Source organism: Diabrotica undecimpunctata, chromosome 3 (genome assembly GCF_040954645.1).
Source record: "Diabrotica undecimpunctata isolate CICGRU chromosome 3, icDiaUnde3, whole genome shotgun sequence".
NCBI classification, from domain to species: Eukaryota; Metazoa; Arthropoda; class Insecta; order Coleoptera; family Chrysomelidae; genus Diabrotica; species Diabrotica undecimpunctata.
Window position 1 is genome coordinate 149,659,523 of NC_092805.1, and position 20,328 is coordinate 149,679,850.

At 32.1% G+C, this 20,328-nt stretch overlaps 1 protein-coding gene across 1 annotated transcript; it reads left to right on the top strand.

Annotated features, from left to right (window-relative positions):
* Nucleotides 1–6,867: 6,867 nt before the first annotated feature.
* LOC140437543 (uncharacterized) lies at nt 6,868–20,245 on the top strand. The gene is made up of 4 exons (XM_072527123.1): nt 6,868–7,219; nt 8,731–10,788; nt 11,102–18,849; nt 19,278–20,245. The coding sequence occupies exons 1-2, from the start codon at nt 6,991–6,993 to the stop codon at nt 10,038–10,040; spliced, it is 1,539 nt and encodes a 512-aa protein (XP_072383224.1). The 5' UTR covers nt 6,868–6,990; the 3' UTR covers nt 10,041–10,788; nt 11,102–18,849; nt 19,278–20,245.
* The last annotated feature ends 83 nt before the right edge of the window (nt 20,246–20,328 follow it).

Here is a 20,328-nt window from a genome sequence, read left to right on the forward strand (position 1 = left end):
AGTCTTCTTCTTCTTCTTCCTTTATTGGGTAATAAACTCAATTCAAGTCTATGTTTCCGTTTAAATTATGGCGATCGCGTGCTGACAAACTTCAAAGGCGGCATCTGAGAGTGGACATTCTGATTGTTATTTATTCTGTGTTATAGTTCTGTCATAGTTTGTGTAAAATTTCTCAATTCGAGTCTATGTTTCCGTTTAAAATATGGCGAACGCGTGCTGACACACTTCAAAGGCGGTATCTGAGAGTGGGCATTCTGATCGTTATTTATTCTGTGGCGAGGGAAGAAAAGCAAAAAGGGGTAAAATTGTTTTTTATTCTGTGCCATAAGTTTCTTGTATCGTTCCTTTATCTGTCATACTTCACTGCTGTACGTGATACTTATACTTTTAATAATTGTTTTATATATCCTACGTTTGTTACTATTTAATATTGATTAGTCTTAAGGTATATTGTTTAGAAGGGACATTGCTTTTCTTCCCTCGCCACAGAATAAATAATAATCAGAATGCCTACTTTCAGATGCCGCCTTTGAAGTTTGTTAGCACGCGATCACCATATTTTAAACGGAAACATAGACTCGAATTGAGAAATTTGTGACAAGCTACGACAGAACTGTAATTTAAATTTTTAGAGATTAATAATTTAGTACATTTGAAATAATTTACTCTATTCTTCAACTAGAAGTACGAATAAAATAGCGCATATTATGTCTATAGTTGCCGTAAATAAATTAAACCGGGTTAATTTTTCTATGCACACCAAATAAAATGTCACTGAACAGCACTGGTTTCGTTTAAAACATGGCTGATTCCGTCTGCGCGAAGGAGACACGCGTACTTATTTTTTCAAGAAGAGTGGGCATTCTGCTTGTTTAATATTCTGTGCCCTCGCTTTATCCATTTTTATCTTAAAGTCGACTTTACACTACATGATTTTATCATATGAGATTTGTTATGATTCATGTAAAGTCGACTTTACACTAAAGACTGTTTCAAGTTAAGAATTCACAACTGAACAGATAGGCCAGTGCATTTCTTACGGGCGTATGTTGCCAATAGTTCACGGGACTATGCAGGGCCGGCCGAAATAACCCATTCTTTATTTATATTCAAATTTTTATTTATATTTTCCAATGTTAATCAAATTTATTTTAAAAAGATAGGTACGTATCTATTTAATAAGCTTAACGACTACAATTACTTATAAATATGGTTACATTTTCAGGGAAGTGATTTTAAAGATTATTAGAAAAATGTCTTTATTAGTGGTTAAAATATTAGGTTTTACGCAATTGGTTAATTATTATGGCACAGGTAATTCTGACAGCTTAGGTGTCAACTCTCAAAATTATTTATAAAATATTACTTTCACAATAGTTAATAAATAGAAAGCAATAATAATTAAGATATTGTGCTTAAACTTCCATTATCGGGCAAGCCGGGCTAACAGGCCCTAACAGTAAACAATATTGATTACTTTATAATTGACTATTAATAGTTTTCTAATTCTCTTTATGTACTTAGTCATTCCAAACAATAGTGTCATTTGGAAAGCACATTTGGAAAGCAGACAGATTTATGAGTTATAGATAAATGAGCGGTATGTTTTTCAAAATAGTGTAATTAGGTGAAGTGGAGATTATATGTTTGTCTGTATACATAAGCCCAAACTGCCCGATTACGTTTTTAAATTCTTCTGCCCGGACAAGGGTTAAGGCATAACCATCGCGCACTCAAATCTCAAGTGTAAAAAATTATATTGTTAAAATGGATCCAGTTTTGCCGTTTAAAAGTGGTCAAATTTTACATCTGAGTGCTAAAAAAGTGATCTTAAACGTAGTGAGATACCACATTAATTTGCTTCGAGATGAAAGTCAACGTATTGTATTCGACAAAGTATCCGCGATGACAGGAGTGTCAGTTCGTACGATTCAAAAAATCGTACAGGAAGACAAAGAAGGTGAGCTTTCTGAGGTAAAAACAAACAGAAAAAGAACCCGTTGCCGAAACAACTCCAGAGACTATACTTACGATGAAGGTGTTCGTATCGGCGTTCGTCGAACAGTGCATAGTTTTTTTTTTGAAAACATTCCTCCTACTTTGAATCGTCTTCTGCCAAAAGTGAACCAAGACGAAAACTTGCCAAATTTTACCCGCAGTACAATGTACAGGTTGTTAAAAGACATGAACTTTGTTTATGCAAAACGTGATAAAAGTGCCGTGCTAATAGAACGTCCTGATATAATTGCATGGAGGCATGGATATTTAAGGGCCATTAAACAATATCGGGCTGAGGGCTATGACATTGTGTATTTGGATGAGTCATGGGTCAATGTGGGGCACTCGGTTTCCAGAGAATGGAAAGACAAAACCGTCACCTCGGCAAGAGATGCGTTCATAAAAGGGCTAAGTACTGGACTAAAGCATCCCACTCAGCGTGGACCACGTTTCATCCTTGTCCATGCCGGAAGTGAAAATGGTTTTGTAAACGGTGCTGAAATGTTTTTCCTTGCAAAAAAAAACAGCGCTGATTATCACGACGAAATGGACGGTCCGTGTTTTGAGAACTGGTTTGAAAACAAACTGTTGCCCAACTTAGTTCGAAAAACGGTTATTGTTATGGACAATGCTCCATATCATAGTGTAAAAACCGAGTTGTTGCCTAACCAATCGTGGAATAAGAATAACATTATGGACTGGTTAAGACAAAAAGACATATTTTTTGAAGAAAATTATCTGAAGTGCGAGCTTTTGGAGGTAGTCGCGCAATTTAAACAAAATTTTGATAATTACAAAATTGAAGAACTTTGTAAACAACAAAATAATGTCAAAGTGCTTCGTTTGCCTCCATACCATTGCGAATTAAATCCAATTGAAATGGTATGGAGCCAAGTAAAAAGGCATGTGGCCGTAAATAACAGCACCTTCAAAGCGAAGGATATGGAGGACCTCATAAAAAAAGCGTTTTCAAATGTTACGTCTGATAACTGGAAAAACTATATTCAACATGTAATGACTCTGGAGAAAAAATTTTGGGAAGTGGACGGTCTAATGGAAGACGTAACTCCCATAGTTATAGATTTATATGATAGTAGTGACAATTCCGATTTGGATATGGACGAAGAATGTACATAGTTTTTGATAATTGTAATATTGTAAATATATAAATGTCAAACTAAAAAACCAAATAATTTGTTACATTTCTATGGTTCTGTTGTATTTTTTTTAAAATATACAGAAGTTTTTATTGTTTTTTTATGTTTTTTACTGACACTAATAATATCTACCACAATACTCACTCAATTTGTTCATTAAACAATTAAGAATATTTTTAAGAGTCTGATGATGACCTAAGCCGAAATTTAATAAATAACTGTTGTGAGAAAAAGACATGTCTTTAATTTTTATTTTTCAAAAAAACAAAAAAAATTTAAAGTTACCTAAGTGAAAAAACGTCTAATGTGCAATATAACATGCAGTTCGGCCCTGCTTTTTCGCTGCAACTCCACTACTCTCGCCTATCTCAGTCTATCGGTAGTTCTGGCATCACCGCTTCCCATAAGGCTCCTTTATGAATTCTTAACTTGACACAGACAGTAGATGATTTATCATGTGATTTGTCATATGATTTGTTCATGGAGTGAAATTTACATGTTTACACTATGTGATTTGTCATAAGCACTGTCATGCGGCTCGTCATAGCTTGTCATAGAAAAATAGGACGGTAATACACACTTTACACTACATGATTTATCATGTGATTTGTCATATGATTTGGTCATAAAGTGAAATTTACATGTTTACACTGTGTGATTTGTCATATGATTTTATCATAAGCACTGTCATGCGGCTCGTCATAACTTGTCACAGGAGAATAGGACGGTGCCTATTCCGCATGATAAAATCATATGATTTTCGGTAATAATACGGGTAACATCAACATATTTAAATATCGCGCCTTATTCTTATGTCAATTCAGCGACATTCCCTTACCGAGAGACAAAATCCTTTATTTATTTATTTATTTTTTGTTTGTTGGATGGATATTGAGCCTATTGTCTAATGTGTGCTATTGTGTCGTATTTTTCTTTTATTATTGATTTAGTTTATTTTATTCTTAGTTTAGTGTTTTATAATCTTCTAAGTCATAATTATAGTTTGGTTCCTTTATTAATTATTTTTAATTTGGTATAATATAAACACTAAATTTGATATGCCCCGTCCACTATTTCTTCGTAAGAGCCACCTGCGAGCCCAAAGGTGTCTGATCTTTTTCTTCTTACTATTAGCTGTACGCAGTTGTTGCCAGCGTATTATTATTAAAAGTCGGGAAGCCAATGCAAGCAAAGATTTATTTTCCAACCTAATAGTTATTACTTATACTGTGTTAGTGCCAGATTAACGGATGATAGATGGACCAAAAAGATTCTGGAATAGCGACCAAGGCAAGAGGCATATCGAAGCAGAGGACGACCACCGACTAGATGGACGGATGATATCAAGCGCATCGCCACAAACTGGATGCAAGAAGCTCAAGATAGAAATAGGTAGAAGATTTTACAAGAGGCCTACGTTCAGCAGTGGACAAATATAGACTAATTGATGATACTGTGTCACACTGTGTCTTATATCTCTATGACCATAAACAAAAAGAAAAATCAATAAAACCTCGTTGTCACTCATATCATAAGTCATAACTTATCATTCAGTATAAACACTATTGTTTAAAACATCATAGAAACGAGGAATCATAACAAATTTCATATGATATTGTCATATGATAAAATTATACACACTTTACACTACATGATTTATCATGTGATTTGTCATATGATTTGGCCATGAAGTGAAATTTACATGTTTACACTGTATGATTTGTCATATGATTTTGTCATAAGCACTGTCATGCGGCTCGTCATAGCTTGTCACAGGAGAATAGGACGGTACCTATTCCGCATGATAAAATCATATGATTTTCGGTAATAATACGAGTAACACCAACATATTTAAATATCGCGCCTTATTCTCATGTCAATTTAGCAACATTCCCTTACCAAAAGACAACATTCATTTATTTAATTGATTGTTTGTTGCATTTATATTGAACCTATTATCTAATGTATGCTATTGTGTCGTATTTTTCTTTTATTATTGATTTAGTTTGTTTTATTCTTAGTTTAGTGCTTTATAGTCTTCTTAATCATAATTTTAGTTTAGTTTCTTTATTAATTATTTTTAATTTGGTATAATATCAACACTAAATTTGATATACCCTGTCCACGATTTCTTCGTAAGAGCCACCTGTAAGCCCAAAGGCGTCTGATCTTTTTCTTCTTACTGCTGTACGCTGTTGTTGCAGGCGTATTATTATTAAAATTCGGGAAGCCAATGCAATCAAAGGTATAATATCAACACTAAATTTGATATACCCTGTCCACGATTTCTTCGTAAGAGCCACCTGTAAGCCCAAAGGCGTCTGATCTTTTTCTTCTTACTGCTGTACGCTGTTGTTGCAGGCGTATTATTATTAAAATTCGGGAAGCCAATGCAATCAAAGATTTATTTTCCATTATAATGGTCTCAAAATCTAATAGTTGTTACTTATACTGTGTCTAATATCTCTATGACCATAAACAAAAAGAAAAATCAATAAAACCTCACTCATTGTCACTCATATCATAAGTCATAACTTATCATGCAGTGTAAACACGATTTTTTAAAACATCATAGAAACGAGGAATCATAACAAATCTCGTATGATATTGTCATGTGATAAAATCATGTAGTGTAAAGTCTACATTAGAGAGTTTTTGTGCAAGCAAATACGTATACGTAACGTATCTTTTTGACATATAAGCATGCGCATTAATGGTTGAACTAACGTATCTAGATACGTATTACCTAACGTACCGGCTGGTACGTTACGTTCATACGCATCCCTATCGAGCCGAAGGTAACCGAATGCGCAAGGGAATCTTACCCGATTACCAAAATTTCAACATCCACTCCACACTCCCATGATACAAATACAAACTATCCTAGTATCATGCCACACTCCACAATTCCACATTTCATAAGCACACCACACGTGGTACGTGTATTTTTACATTTGTGGTTAGGAAATTTTGTTTTGATTATTATAAATAATGGAAAGCAGTAGAAAACGACTTCACTTCAGCAATGAAGATGATTTGTTCTTGTTGAAGGAAGTTGTAGGCAAGAACCCTTACGACCATCCAGAAAGGTGGAATTTAATTCCAAAGCGAAAAATATTTTTAATTGTATCAAAATTAAAGCGGCCGTATAGTCGTGCAAGATGTGGAGAAGAAGGGCATCTTCTATGTATTCGTCTTCTTCATCATCAATAAAGGCACCTACATTTAATATCGCGTCCATGTCAAAAATTATAAAAAATATTTATTTATTTTGTTAGTTATTTATTTTGAATATCAAAAATAGGGTTAAATGACAAGGACAAGACTGGCACTGACAATTTATTAGTTAATCACTAATTCGGTGAGGGCAACACCATCGTTACGTTACGTGCAGAACAAAAACTATCAATTTAACGTTCATCTTCTTCGATACGTTAGTTCTTTACGTATAGGGAGATACGTTACGTTAGGTACTTACAAAAACTATGTAGTATAAAGTCGACTTTAGTATTTGTCCACCCCCTGTAACGTTATACCGGACACCGTCACTGAGCTCAAGTTGTGATAGGATAGCATGCGCAGAACGCAGATTTCAATATCACAGAACAAATAATAACGTTGTTATAAATAAAATTGATTTCCGTTCTGTGTCAAAATGCTGATGGTGTAAGTAAAGGTAAAGCAAATTGTTTCTTATTCTGTGGCACAGATGTCTGTTGAAGTTGTATCATAGAAAAACCGAACACATGTGTTGGGTTGTTCTCTGGTTGTATCAAAATTAAAACAACTGACATTTGTAAATAAAGTCAAATTTAATAAATATAATATAATAAATATGGAAATAAAACAAGAAGCTAGTGAGACAACTTGTAAAATAGCTAATGAAGTGTATGTTGGTCCTTTGGATGCCTTTAAAATTGAAATTAAGGAAGAACCTAAGAGAGAAAATGCATATGACACATTTGTTTCTTCAGACTCAAATCTGTTCTCGGTAAATACTAAAGTAGAACAAGATGGATATAAATTTAAACTATTTGAAAAAAAGCGAATTACAAATGAAGAAGGTAAGTAAATAATATTGATGATAGGTAGACCCTGAAACATGTGTAAGAGAATGGTAAGGGACTGGAGTTAGTCCAAACGCAACCGTTTATATATATTTATTTCAACAAATTAATTATTATGTTGAGGATGTTCATTATCAACTGAAAAATTAGAGTGTGCATATAGTCTCTTAAGGATATATATTTTTTGATGAATTTCTGAAAGGCTATTTTCTGTCTTAAACCAATGTAATGGATGTTGCACTTGATAATTCATACATATTATATGCATACAATGTGTAGAATATTGCAAATAAACCAGTACAACTATAAGATTTTCAAAGAAGTATTGCTAAGGTCCATTCGCTCAACTCGGGCGGGGCATATTTTGACAGATTCATAGCTGGAAACCTACAACACAAAAGTTCCTAGCTCACAGTATTAACAGCTTAAATAAACTTTATTGCAGACTTCTTTCATTGAGAAAAGAAGAATTATTATAAATAGTGGAAGAAGAAGAAGTTTATTGATTCAAAAATAGGGAAAACCCTAATACATACAAAATTAATCAATTTATAACATTCATATATGATAAAAATAACAATTACACTTAGTGTGTAATGTATAGTGTGAAGTATATACTAAACCCATAAAATTTAGTGTAGTATCACAGTATAGACAACAACATACTGAACATACTGTGGTAGTATATATTTAAAAAATATATTTCAGTTGTTATAATTTAACATAACTATTTATTATATGGTGCAAATAAATAAATATTGATTGTCGGTAATTCGTAAAGTTATATTTTATTTACTATTTAGTTTGTTTACTATTAATATTGGCTATGAGTACATGGGCTTGGTTGTATAGTAATTTCCAGCCACTTCTAGTCTGTCAAAAAGTAAATAACTTCGCAAAAAAATAGTTACTAATTCACTAGACAGTTCGGACTGGGAATAGCGAACTGACTATAGAACATCAACAAGTCTATTTTCAATCCAAAGAAGTTGACAAGGCCTCCTATACCTGATATATTCAATAATTACACCTGAATTAGATTTCATCTACCAGAATGGTACTAGTGTAGGAAAACGGAATAATGTCTACAGGGATGGAATTTATAATAATGAATTTCTGCTTCACTTACTTAAAATGATTTTTATTCTCTGGAAAACATTCTCTTTTATGTCATTTCCATTTAAAATGTCCTATTCCTTTATGAAACAATTTTATTGATTTTTTGTTGTTGATATGCTTATTTTGAATGCATTGAGGTACTTATTAAAAGACAATCAAGCTGACTATGACACATATAGAATAGAGAAATACAGACTTTTATAACATATTTCGTTATGTTGAGTGCTCTAAACTAATCATTGCCCCATATGTCTATCATTTACTACACTTCTGCTGTATTAAATCTTATTATGCTTTTATTTTAGTTTGATTATTGGATTTCTTTGTTTTTACATTTAAGTAATTTCCCTATTCTTAAATATTTATTTTATAGTTGGATTGTATTTTAGGTTATCTCCAAGAGGAAAACAAAATGGGAATTATGGAGACAGTACTTGAACATTCATCTTATAAGGGAAATGATATCAGTTTACATGCTGAAGCAAAATCATTAAATAAAAATGTGAAAGTTGTGACTGAAAAAAGATCTTACAAGTGTGAAATTTGTTTTAAGCGGTGTAGTGGAGAAATTCATTTGAAAACACATTTAAAAGTGCACACTGGGGAAAAACCTTACAAGTGTGAGATTTGCTTTCAACAGTTTTCTCATAAACGTTCTATGAAAACCCATTTAAGAAGGCACACTGGAGAAACACCTTACAAGTGTGAAACTTGTTTAAAACAGTTTAATAATGCAAGTCAATTGAAAACACATTTGAGAGTACATACTGGAGAAAAGCCTTATAAGTGTGAAATTTGTTTTAAACAGTTTAGTGAAACAGGTAATTTAAAAAGACATTTGATAGTGCACACCGGAGAAAAACTTTACAAGTGTGAAATTTGTTTTAAACAGTTTAGTGAAACAGGTAATTTAAAAAGACATTTGATAGTGCACACTGGAGCAAAACTTTACAAGTGTGAAATTTGTTTAAAGCAGTTTACTACAACAAGATATTTAAAAGAACACTTGGTAACACACAGTGGAAAAAATCCTTACAAGTGCGAAATTTGTTTTAAGCAGTGTAGTGGAGAAAATCATTTCAAAGCACATTTGAAAGAGCACACTGGGGAAAAACCTTACAAGTGTGAGATTTGCTTTCAACAGTTTTCTCATAAATGTTCTATGAAAACCCATTTAAGAAGGCACACTGGAGAAACACCTTACAAGTGTGAAACTTGTTTAAAACAGTTTATTAATACAAGTGAATTGAAAAAACATTTGAGAATGCACACAGGAGAAAAACCCTACAAGTGTGAAATTTGTTCAAAGCAGTTTACTACAAAATTTCATTTGAAAATACATTTGGAAATACACAATGGAGAAAAGCCTTACAAGTGTGAAATTTGTTTTAAGCCATTCAGTCAAGCAAATGGTTTGAAAAAACACTTGAGAGTACACACTGGATTAAAACCTTACAAGTGTGAAATTTGTTTTAAACAGTTTAGTGAAGTAGGTAATTTGAAAAGACATTTGAGAGTGCACACTGGAGAAAAACCTTACAAGTGTGAAACTTGTTTGAAGCATTTTACTACTACAGGTCAATTGAAAAGACATTTGGAAATGCACAATGGAGAAAAGTCTTACAAGTGTGAAATTTGTTTTAAGCAGTTTAGTCAAGCATGTCATTGGAAAACACATTTGAGATTGCACACTGGTTAAAAATCTTACAACTGTGAAATTTGTTTTAAGCAATTTAATCAAACAAGTAATTTGAAACAACATATAAAATCGCACACTGGAGAAAAACCTTACAAGTGTGAAATTTGTTTTAAACAGTTTAGTGAAGCAGGTAATTTAAAAAGACATTTGAGAGTGCACACTGGAGGAAAATCTTAAAGGCGCAATTCCATTGAGGCAACACTGAACGACATGATAAGATATATGTATACACTCATCGCCTTCTTCAAGGTTTGAGACTTTAAACCACTAAATTTTGAAAGGTCACATGCATCTAGGTGTAATTTCATTCAGGCAACTTCAGTTTAGTATGCTATGTCTTTGCAAGCAATCGTGACAGCAGCATATTTAGTCATTGCTTTAAAAGGTTAAAAGAAAAGAAGGAAACTACAGTGGTGGAGAAGATATGTTGGTAGACCCCGAATAATTTCTATATAAAATTGATGGCAGACGATCAAGCGTTATTTAAAAATTTCACATGAATGAGTAAAGACGATTTTGAATACTTACTTGAGAAAGTGTCACCAAAAATAAAAAAAGATGATACCAACTTTTACAAATCAATACCACCGCTTGTGAGGATGTTAGATACTTGAGATATCTGGCTACAGGTGATAGCTACCAGTCACTTATGTACAATATTTGTTTAGGATATGGTGAAATAAGCATCTCTCGAATTATTCCTGAAGTACATAGAGCTTTGATCAACATTCTATGTGATTTTGTTATGGTAAGTAAAAATATGATGTTGATTTGTATATAATACTTCTATTAATTACAAAAACTTTTTTTTCAAATTACATTGCAAATTACAAAACATTTCTTGCAAATAATAACATAATTACATATGACTTGGTCTGAGAGTCAGTAGATAGGAACTCAGAAAGTACTGGAAAAGTGAAAATGTTGATTGAACTTTGATGATTTGCTTCTGCTTCCTGCAATTAACAAATAATCAAAAATATACATCATACTTACAATTACAAATCAAAATATACTAATAATTTAAAAATACATATTTATTTACGTTTTTTTTTTTGTAGATTGCACATACTGAAGATTAAGACAGATAGCATGAGATTTTGAAGTTTCTTGGAATTTTCCTCATTGCATTGGAGCTTGTGATGGAAAACATGTGGATATGCAAAACCCAAATAACAATGGCTATGTTTTTCAACTACAAAGGGAGTTTCAGCATTGTTTTGATGGCCATTGTTGATGCTAATTATAATTTCGTTTACACAAATATTGGATATCAAGGCAGGATTTCTGACGGCGGTGTGTTTGGAGAGACATCATTTTAAAGTAAATTGACTAAAGGATTGCTAAATTTACCTCACCAGAACCATTATCTGGAAGTGAGAAGTTATCACTTTATGTAATATTGACTGATGAAGCATTCCCTCTTCAGGAACACATCATGAAACCATTTCCATAAAGGCAGTACAATCAAAGACATTCATGCACTCATAGAGTAGTGGAAAATACTTTTGGGCTGCTAGCATCTGTGTTTGGTGTATTTAGAAAACTGCTAATGGTTAATGTAGAAAATGCTGAAATTGTCACAAAAACATGGATTCCCAACAGGAAAATAAAATGGATGTTTTGATAAAAAGCTAAATCAAGTATTTAATTACAAAACTTAAGTTCATAACATTTCAAAATATTAAAAAAATTTGATTTTGTGATTTTGAATTCAGTGGTAAACTAAGGTCAGTGCCCACGAAGGAACTGTTTTAAAACAACAGTTGAAAACCAGTTTGATCTACAAGTGGTGTACTACCAGTCTACAACCTAAATAAAACCTGTGTCCGCCCACGAAGCGACTGGTCTTGGATCAGTTGTGTTATAATACAATGTTATCAGCTTATAATACAATGTTAAATGGGGCAAAATGGTGGGTATAAGAAAGACCAATAAAAAAAGTAGTCTTTAAAATAGTTATTCAGTTTTTCTAAACCAAAAAGAAAAGAATGCTTTTGCTCATTAATATACTTCTCTGCTACCATAGATATTTGAACAAATGACATTATATTCAGACTTTTCATTAATTTACAAGTGAAACCTTACAAGTGTGAAATTTGTTTTAAACAGTTTAGTGAAGCAGGTAATTTGAAAAGACATTTGAGAGTGCATACTGGAGAAAAACTATAGAAATGTGAAATTTGTTTTAAGGTGTTTTCTCACAAAAATATTTTGAAAATACATTTGAGGGTGCACAAAGAAAAAGATATGTGACATTTGTTTTTAGCAGTTTTTGTAAGATTTAATATAAAACTTCATATGAGATTGCACAATGGAGAAATTTCTAAATAACTTGACAGAGCCTATAATTGAACATACAAGAAGGCAAAGCTGCCTTAAATTCTTTTTGCTCATTTCTTAATTCTTGCAGCGCACAATTTACTTAATTCATACCTTTTTCATTTTTGGCCATTGCTAGTAACCTTTCTAACTGATCCTCACTTCTTAATTTGATTGAAGTTCTAGACATCTTACTTTTCAGAAAAAAATCCACTTTAACTTTAACTCTGTTTATGCTTCTCTTACTACTGTCATCGCTGATTGCATCACTTTACATTTTACTTGTTGGCTCTACTTTTAAGTCAGCCAATATGTATCATTCTATACCTTGCCACCATGAAAAGAAGTCAACTTGTTGAAAATCTGCTTATTTCAATGCCCCAGTGTTAATTGAATCTATGTATTTCAATTTTGTTACTTCATACATGTTTCCTTAACTTTTTTTTGAGATATGACAATGTCGCAATATGACTGATCAGAATCCTTCTCTCGGTGACCTTGTTTGGATTTACTGATAATATAGCTATTATCAGTCCAATTATTATTTTTAACAGAAGCAGTGTTGGTTTTGTTCGGTGTTCATTAAGTTTAAGATATCCTCATTGAGAAATACAACAGATTCTCATTCATTGGGTGCTCTTTGAAGCTATTTCATCCAAGTGCTACAGGGAAAATCATTGATAATCAGTTCTTATTATATTTTTATTTAATAAAAGTGCAAAAAGCTTCCACCAAAAAAAGGCTGTTAATAAGCGATCATTAATAGTAAAGCCATTCAAATTTTTGTGTAAAGTGTCCACGATGTCAATTAATCAAGTATAAAAACCAAATTTGACTCAGAGTATCGGCGCCTTTTGTAAAACATAGGCGGCGCAATAGAAAATAAATATTAAACTTTTATTTATAAATTAAGGTCTAATATTTATTAAACAGTAATAAGTTGTTAATTATTCACCTTTCTTTTTGAAATTAACACCAAATGTTCCAGTTCACAATTAGATATCGAAGTTTGTAACAAAGAAAGAAAATGTGCAATGATTAAGTATATTAAAAATAAACAACAACAGTGATTAAGATGAAAGAAAATAGGTGGAAGAGACTGACATTTCTTCACAGAATATATAACATGGGTGTGTAGTGTGCATAGATAATTACATATAACCCAAATTGGTATAACAGAGATACCTAACTGCTAAAAGTTAGAGACATAAGGTAATTCCAAACTAATCAAAGAAAGATGTTAGCCCATACTAACTGAAGATGAACATTATAGCCAAAAAATTTTTATTGGTCACAGTGATGATTGCTATAACAAAATTTCATTAATTGCGATATGCAATGGTTGGACTGTGCAATCTCGCGTCAACAAATCTCGCATATACGGGACATTCTGTATAAACATACTTTATAGCTATTAAAATTTAAAATTGGTGATTAAAACTACATAATACAAATGCAATTTAATGTGCTTATAAATTTGAGAACTCAAGAAATGAGGCTACAATTTTAATATAAAAATAAAATAATTACTTACATGAAAACGACCAATTCGTCTTCCAGTCGAATTGTCTTTTAGTTCATAGACTACTTTACTACTGTACATGGGACATATTTTTGACAAGTTGACATACCACGTTTGCGGAAATATTCACACCATCACTATCCATGTGTTCAGAACTTGAGTCCTCATTTGTGTTTATAAATACTGGTGCAATTGGTGGTAAAGTAAGAAATTCTTTTACTTGAACATGAACTACACATTTTGTCCAAATGTCAGTTTGCTCAGTTTTTTGATTACTTTTCTTATATTTTGTACATCACTTACTTGGGGAGATTTATTCATTTTCCGCAATTTCTCTTTTACATCTGCCCATATCATTTCAATTGGGTTGAAAACACAATGATATGGAGGGAACCGTATGCCCGTGGCGTTTAAACAGTTTATCAATGGCATATTCTTTTTAAAAATTTCATTGCCAAAATAATTCTAACATTTTTTTTTGTAAATTTACCAAGTATTGCTTTGTTCTCCATAAATTCTATAATATCTCCCTTCTTGGAGCTAGTATTTGGAATTTTGGTGTCGAGTCCAGAATGGTATCACGGATTGTCCATTACTCTCACGGAATTTGTTTTAATATTCGGTAAAAGCTGTTCCGTTGCCCATTTTTCAAAGAGTTCAGCCGTCATATCCTCATGATAATCAGCTGAGGGCTGTTTAATGTTTTTGGACGATAACAACAAATCTTAGTTCCAGCATTCTTAGTTCTTTGATTTTCATCATAAAGATATCATGGTACACTAAAACTAAGATGAATTCATTGGTGACTAATAAGGCATTATAACGGTGTATCACTTTTTAAAATTCAATCAAAATTGATGTCTATATGAGGAAAAAAACTTTGTTTCTTATGAATGTGATGTGCGATAAAAAAAAACTTACGACATTTTTGGTGTTTATTTAGAGATAGCCATGCTTTGGGGTATATTTCCAAAGCTTGGAGAAGAGCGTGGGTGGCGTTTATTCGGCGAAATCAGGAAAAACAGAATACACCTTAGCAAAATCATAGAGGCCAATAAGACTGACTTGATTCATCTTAAAAATCATGGAAAAAATCTTGAATGAATTCACAAAGAAAAACAATCTTATTAAAATTCCACTGCACCCGCGGCAATGGACTTACCAAGTAGATACTCAGGTGAAGCCGGCTTGCACAACCAATATATACTTGAGGAATCCATCATTCAAAGGAACTCAGATATGATGGCACCAAAACTAATCTTCACTGAGAAGATTAACAGAATACATCAGAGAACAAAAAGTCCTAAACAATAATGGGGATGGAATATGGTTCATTGATGGATCTAAAAGTGTTCATGGTACTGGATCAGGACAAACATGCAATTAATATACAACTGTATTCCAGGCTAAAGTTTTTGCTTTGGTGGCCTGCATTGATGAAATCCTGAATGGAGATCCTAAAGCTAACAGAATCGACATTTATACAGATAGCCAAACGGCTATCCTGACCATAAATAATCCACTCATCAAATAAAAACTGGTGAGGAACGGTAAAGATCTCTTCAACAATCTAGTAAATGACAATAAATTGCCTTTAATATTAGTGACGGGTCATGAAGGGGTGCATGGGAATGAACAGGCAGATTTGTTAGCAAAACAAGACGAGAAAAACCTTTGTAGGCCCAGAACCGTTGTGTTGAATCATCAAAGACAATTTTATGAACCTAAGTAAAACCAAAGAATAAATCGATGAATGGACACACCTAAGGGAGGATTACGTCTGACGATGGATGGAATAGCTGTTGATGGTGAAAATAATGGTCTTATTCAATTTGATAAGAATAGTTTAAAATGTACAAAGGATTTGAGTTGGAAAATGGAGGGAGGTAAGGCGATACTGGAATTGAACGAGATTGCAAATGATAGTAAGATTGCAGAAACAATAAATAATAAACTTGTACAATATTAAATCTACGTTTATTATGTAAGTAAAAAATAAATATACATTATTTCTCTATTAATAACAATAATCGATTCCTTACTAAAGACTTTTGCCTTTTCAGGATATTTAATATACTGCAAAATTGAATTACACATAAAATATCACCACAAAATATATAAACATCCCAAAAAAGTTAAAACATTTCATTAAAATAATCAACTATAATACACATGATAATCATTGTATAAATTAATATAATCACGATACTATTTGTATTAGAAAAATTTGCTGTATGATCAGTCAAACGATTTATCTAAATATTGTTCTGAAGCTATTTTCTTGTGGCATTTTAGATTAATTACTATTTAACTGGGAATAAGCCACAATTAAAGGTTAAAATACGTTTATTGGCGTTTCAATTTCCACTTCGGAAATCGTTCTCAAAATACAAACATTAGTGAAATTGAAAATTATTAAAAATTAACTTTTTAATAATATTTTTTCAGTTTATGTACAAAATAAATGTGGTATTAAACACTAATGTTTGTATTGTGAGAACGATTTCCGAAGTGGAAATTGAAACGTCAATAAACGTATTTTAACCTTTAATTGTGGCTTATTCCCATTTAAATAGTAATTGATTTATCTAAAAACTTTAAAGCAGAAAAATTGTAAAATGTTATCAATCTTACTTTTCTACCACATATAATATTGACATTTATAACTCATAATATTGATGTTTAGCCACCTAATAACACATGCATAAATGCTTCAACTGCACAAATGCTTCTAAGAGCCATATATATGTTGGATGTGCTGTGACTTCAAATATTCGCGCTCCGTGCGTGACTGACGCGACACCTACCGCCTTCATCTGACAGTTTTGGACCTACCAATTTTCAGGTTAAACATATGACATATGTTTGACATTGTTAAATACATGCGAAATTGACAATTATTAAAAATTAACTTTTTAATTATATTTTTTCAGTTTATGTACAAAATAAACGTAGTATTAAAAACTGGGTTTTTCAAAATTCATCATAATATATCTTTTCAACCATAAACGGAAAAATCTAGTACTGGCAAATCAAGTTTTTCACGTGAAAGAGCATATATTTAAAAACAGTAATAGTAAAAGTTATGATATTTTTAAGCTAAAGTCATCGGGCACTTTGCAGTTAACCTGAAGCCTTATAAAATATCATTTAAGGTAAATTATTTAAATTTTTTCTATTTCAATTGCATAAAAATAAAGTTATGTGATATTTACTTTTTCATATTAATAGGACGGATCCATCTTTTTCTTTTCTCTAATTTATATGTAATCTTTGGGAACCTATAAAAACTACACTTACTTTTTTTGCTATTATTAGCACAATTAAATACGCAATATGTATTTGCACACATTTTTGATAAAATTTATGCGTAAAAAGGTAGGTCCAATTTTGTCATATTTCGCCGCTACGCACGCTGGCATCGTTTCAAAGTAGATAGAAGCGAATAGATCTAATCAAATTTCTTCTCTAATATATATATATATATATATATATATATATATATATATATATATATATTCTATGCTGGTGTTTTATTACTTTTTTTCCTATAGTAAAATGCTGAGGCGAACGTCACGGAACTAGAGCCACAAGATGGCGTCCTTACGGGTAGTGTCATATAATAGCGGTTCTTCACATCGATTCACTCCTCTCGATCAATTCGTTTCGAGTCATATATTTCTTCTAAACAAGTTTAAATTAAAAACTTCATGAAAAATAACAAAATACAAACATTAAATGAAAAGTAAAAAATTAAATAAATATTTGTCAATAAAAGATTCCATTCGCAACGATTGTCAAGTTAAAAGTCATAAATGTCATCCGATTAATAACAATATTGAATTATATTTAAATTTTTAACAAACTTCTAGTTTTAAAATAAAATTATTATTTTTAAACATATTTAGTTTATGTAATAATTAAATTTACTATCAAAAGATATTTATTTATATTTTATTATAATTTTATATGTCGTTTTAAATTTGACAGGGCAGTAAACAACGTATGTTTTGTTAATACGTCAACAGGTGGCGTTAGGAGCAAACATTCATTCATTGAATTATTTGAATATAATATAATTTGTTTAAAATATGTCAATTTTTTTATTTTTTGGCATTAAGAGTGGATTCATACAGCCAAGAACACTATTACCAATATTGATTAGGCTGAATATTTGTAGTGTTTAGTTAAGGCTGTTTTAGCAGTTCAAGTACACTGCGATTTGAAATGGGCGTATCACTTACTTTTCTACACTGCTTACGCGAGACCATCTTTACTCAGTGCCGCCGGCTGACGGGTAGTTTAATGACAACAAATACATTATTCTCCATTCAAATTACTTTTAACACGAACTAATTGACCGTACGTTCATGAGATTTGACGTCACGAAGGCGATAACGATGAAACTAAGCGCCGATGATGAGTAACACGTTTCACTATTAGATTTCAGTATTTTTTAGCAATTTTCTTTAAAATTGGAACACGCTTTTCTCGATTATTACTGGACACAGAAAGGTGAAACAAAAATCAACGATTACAGAAAAAAAAACTCTTTCGAGTGATGGGCGTAAAAAGTTTGGTTATAATAGAACGTTAAACAGTATATTCCAATTTTTCAACAGAAGTTTCAAAAAAATAAAACCATCAGTTTAAAGGCAACATAATTTCAAATAACGTGTCCAAATTTTGAGACATTTTGTCAGTAAATAACAGAGAAAACACTGTCCCTAGGTTTTGGTGCACCGATAAAACAGCCTTAACAATGTTCGACATAATTGTCTACTCAGGATTAATGTTTTCCGTACTAATAATTATAATGAACGATTGACTGATTCAGTCAGACTGAAGCTGGGAGCTGGGTGCCTTTCCAGACTTAATTTCTGATATTGCTGAAATAATTTCTCCTCGAGTAAACTCGTCAGAGTATTTAGATGTAGGTGGGCATGCAGACTTTAGTATTTTGACGTGACAACGTCTTAAATTAGGTTGTGGCTCGGAGTCACTCATGAAAAAGTGTAACGCCCGCTCACGTCTGTTACGATGAGTCACCGAACGAGAGAGAGGCCCGCCGGACCGGCGAATGCCTTGCGTCTCTCTCCCACTCAAACATGATCGGTCCGCTGGTGCGATGCTATTTCTCCTATCATCGTCCTATCCTCAACAAAATCACTCAAATAGAAATTAGTTAAGTTTAAGTTTACATGTACAATGTTTTAGTAAACAAAATATATTTCTATAGTTAAAATTTGTGCAATTTTTATTTTCATTCAATTCCTTGTTCCTATTGTGCAATTTAATAATATTCATATCAATAAATATTCTACCGAGAAAAAGACGTTGTCACGTAAAATCTTCGCCCGTAAAACCGACTTTACAGGCAACCGATTTTTTAGTTCTTGTTTTACTTTGGTGGTGTAGTCAGGATCTCTAGGTGCTCTTGAGGTTGCTACAATGTGGGAGGCCACTCTGTTGGGAGATATTGGTACTTTGTCTCTAGCTATTGGCTACAAATTATAAAGTATACTTCCATATGTTGGGAGAGATTGCCATATTGCAAATCCTAACCTCTTTTAAATATCATCAATATTAATGGACTTGCAAATCCATTAAAAAAGACATTGCAACCAGTTTAAGTCATCGCCCAATATAACTGTCATCTGCGTATCTGATGGTAATTCTTAGTTTTCCATTAATTTTTACAACATATTCCAAGTTGTGCAAAGTACGTTTAAAGATTCTATCTGAATATATTAAACAACAGTACAAACTCGGCCTGACTTCATTTAGAATCTTACACTCTTCTGTCGACTTCGCATTAATATGAATAGTCGCTGTTTGAAGCCAATATAATTTTTCAATGATCCTGACGTCGCTACTCAACTCCTTTATCTCTTAATATTTTATTTAACTTAACTTGCCATGGTGTGCTGTATCGAACGCCTTTTCATAATCAAAAAGAACGGCCAAGACATCTTTACGTTGATCTTGACATTTCTGTAGAAAAACATTTAGTGCAAAAAGTGCTTCTCTAGTTCCCAATTCATCTCTAAATCCGAATTGCGCTTCATCTTGATCTTCGAATTTATTCCTTATTCCAGTGTGGATGATATGTAGTAATAACTTCAAAGTGTAATTCATAAGACATGATAAGTCTGTAGTCGCTACAGTGTTTCGGACGTTGTTTTATTGGTTAAGTTATAAAGAATTCAACCAGTTCTCTGGAATTTTACCAGTTAAATTTATTTTAAGCCTAGTAAAAACAAGAAAAAGTCTTAGGAAATATGATATTTTTTCTCTCATAGATTTGCACTAAAAACTTACTGGACATTTTTGAACTGAACATAATGGGTGTTCCGTAAATCTATTTTGTTTGTATAAATTAAGAACATACCATACAGTCATGTTTATATTGTTTTCTCGCCCGTATGTATTTTAAAACTTATA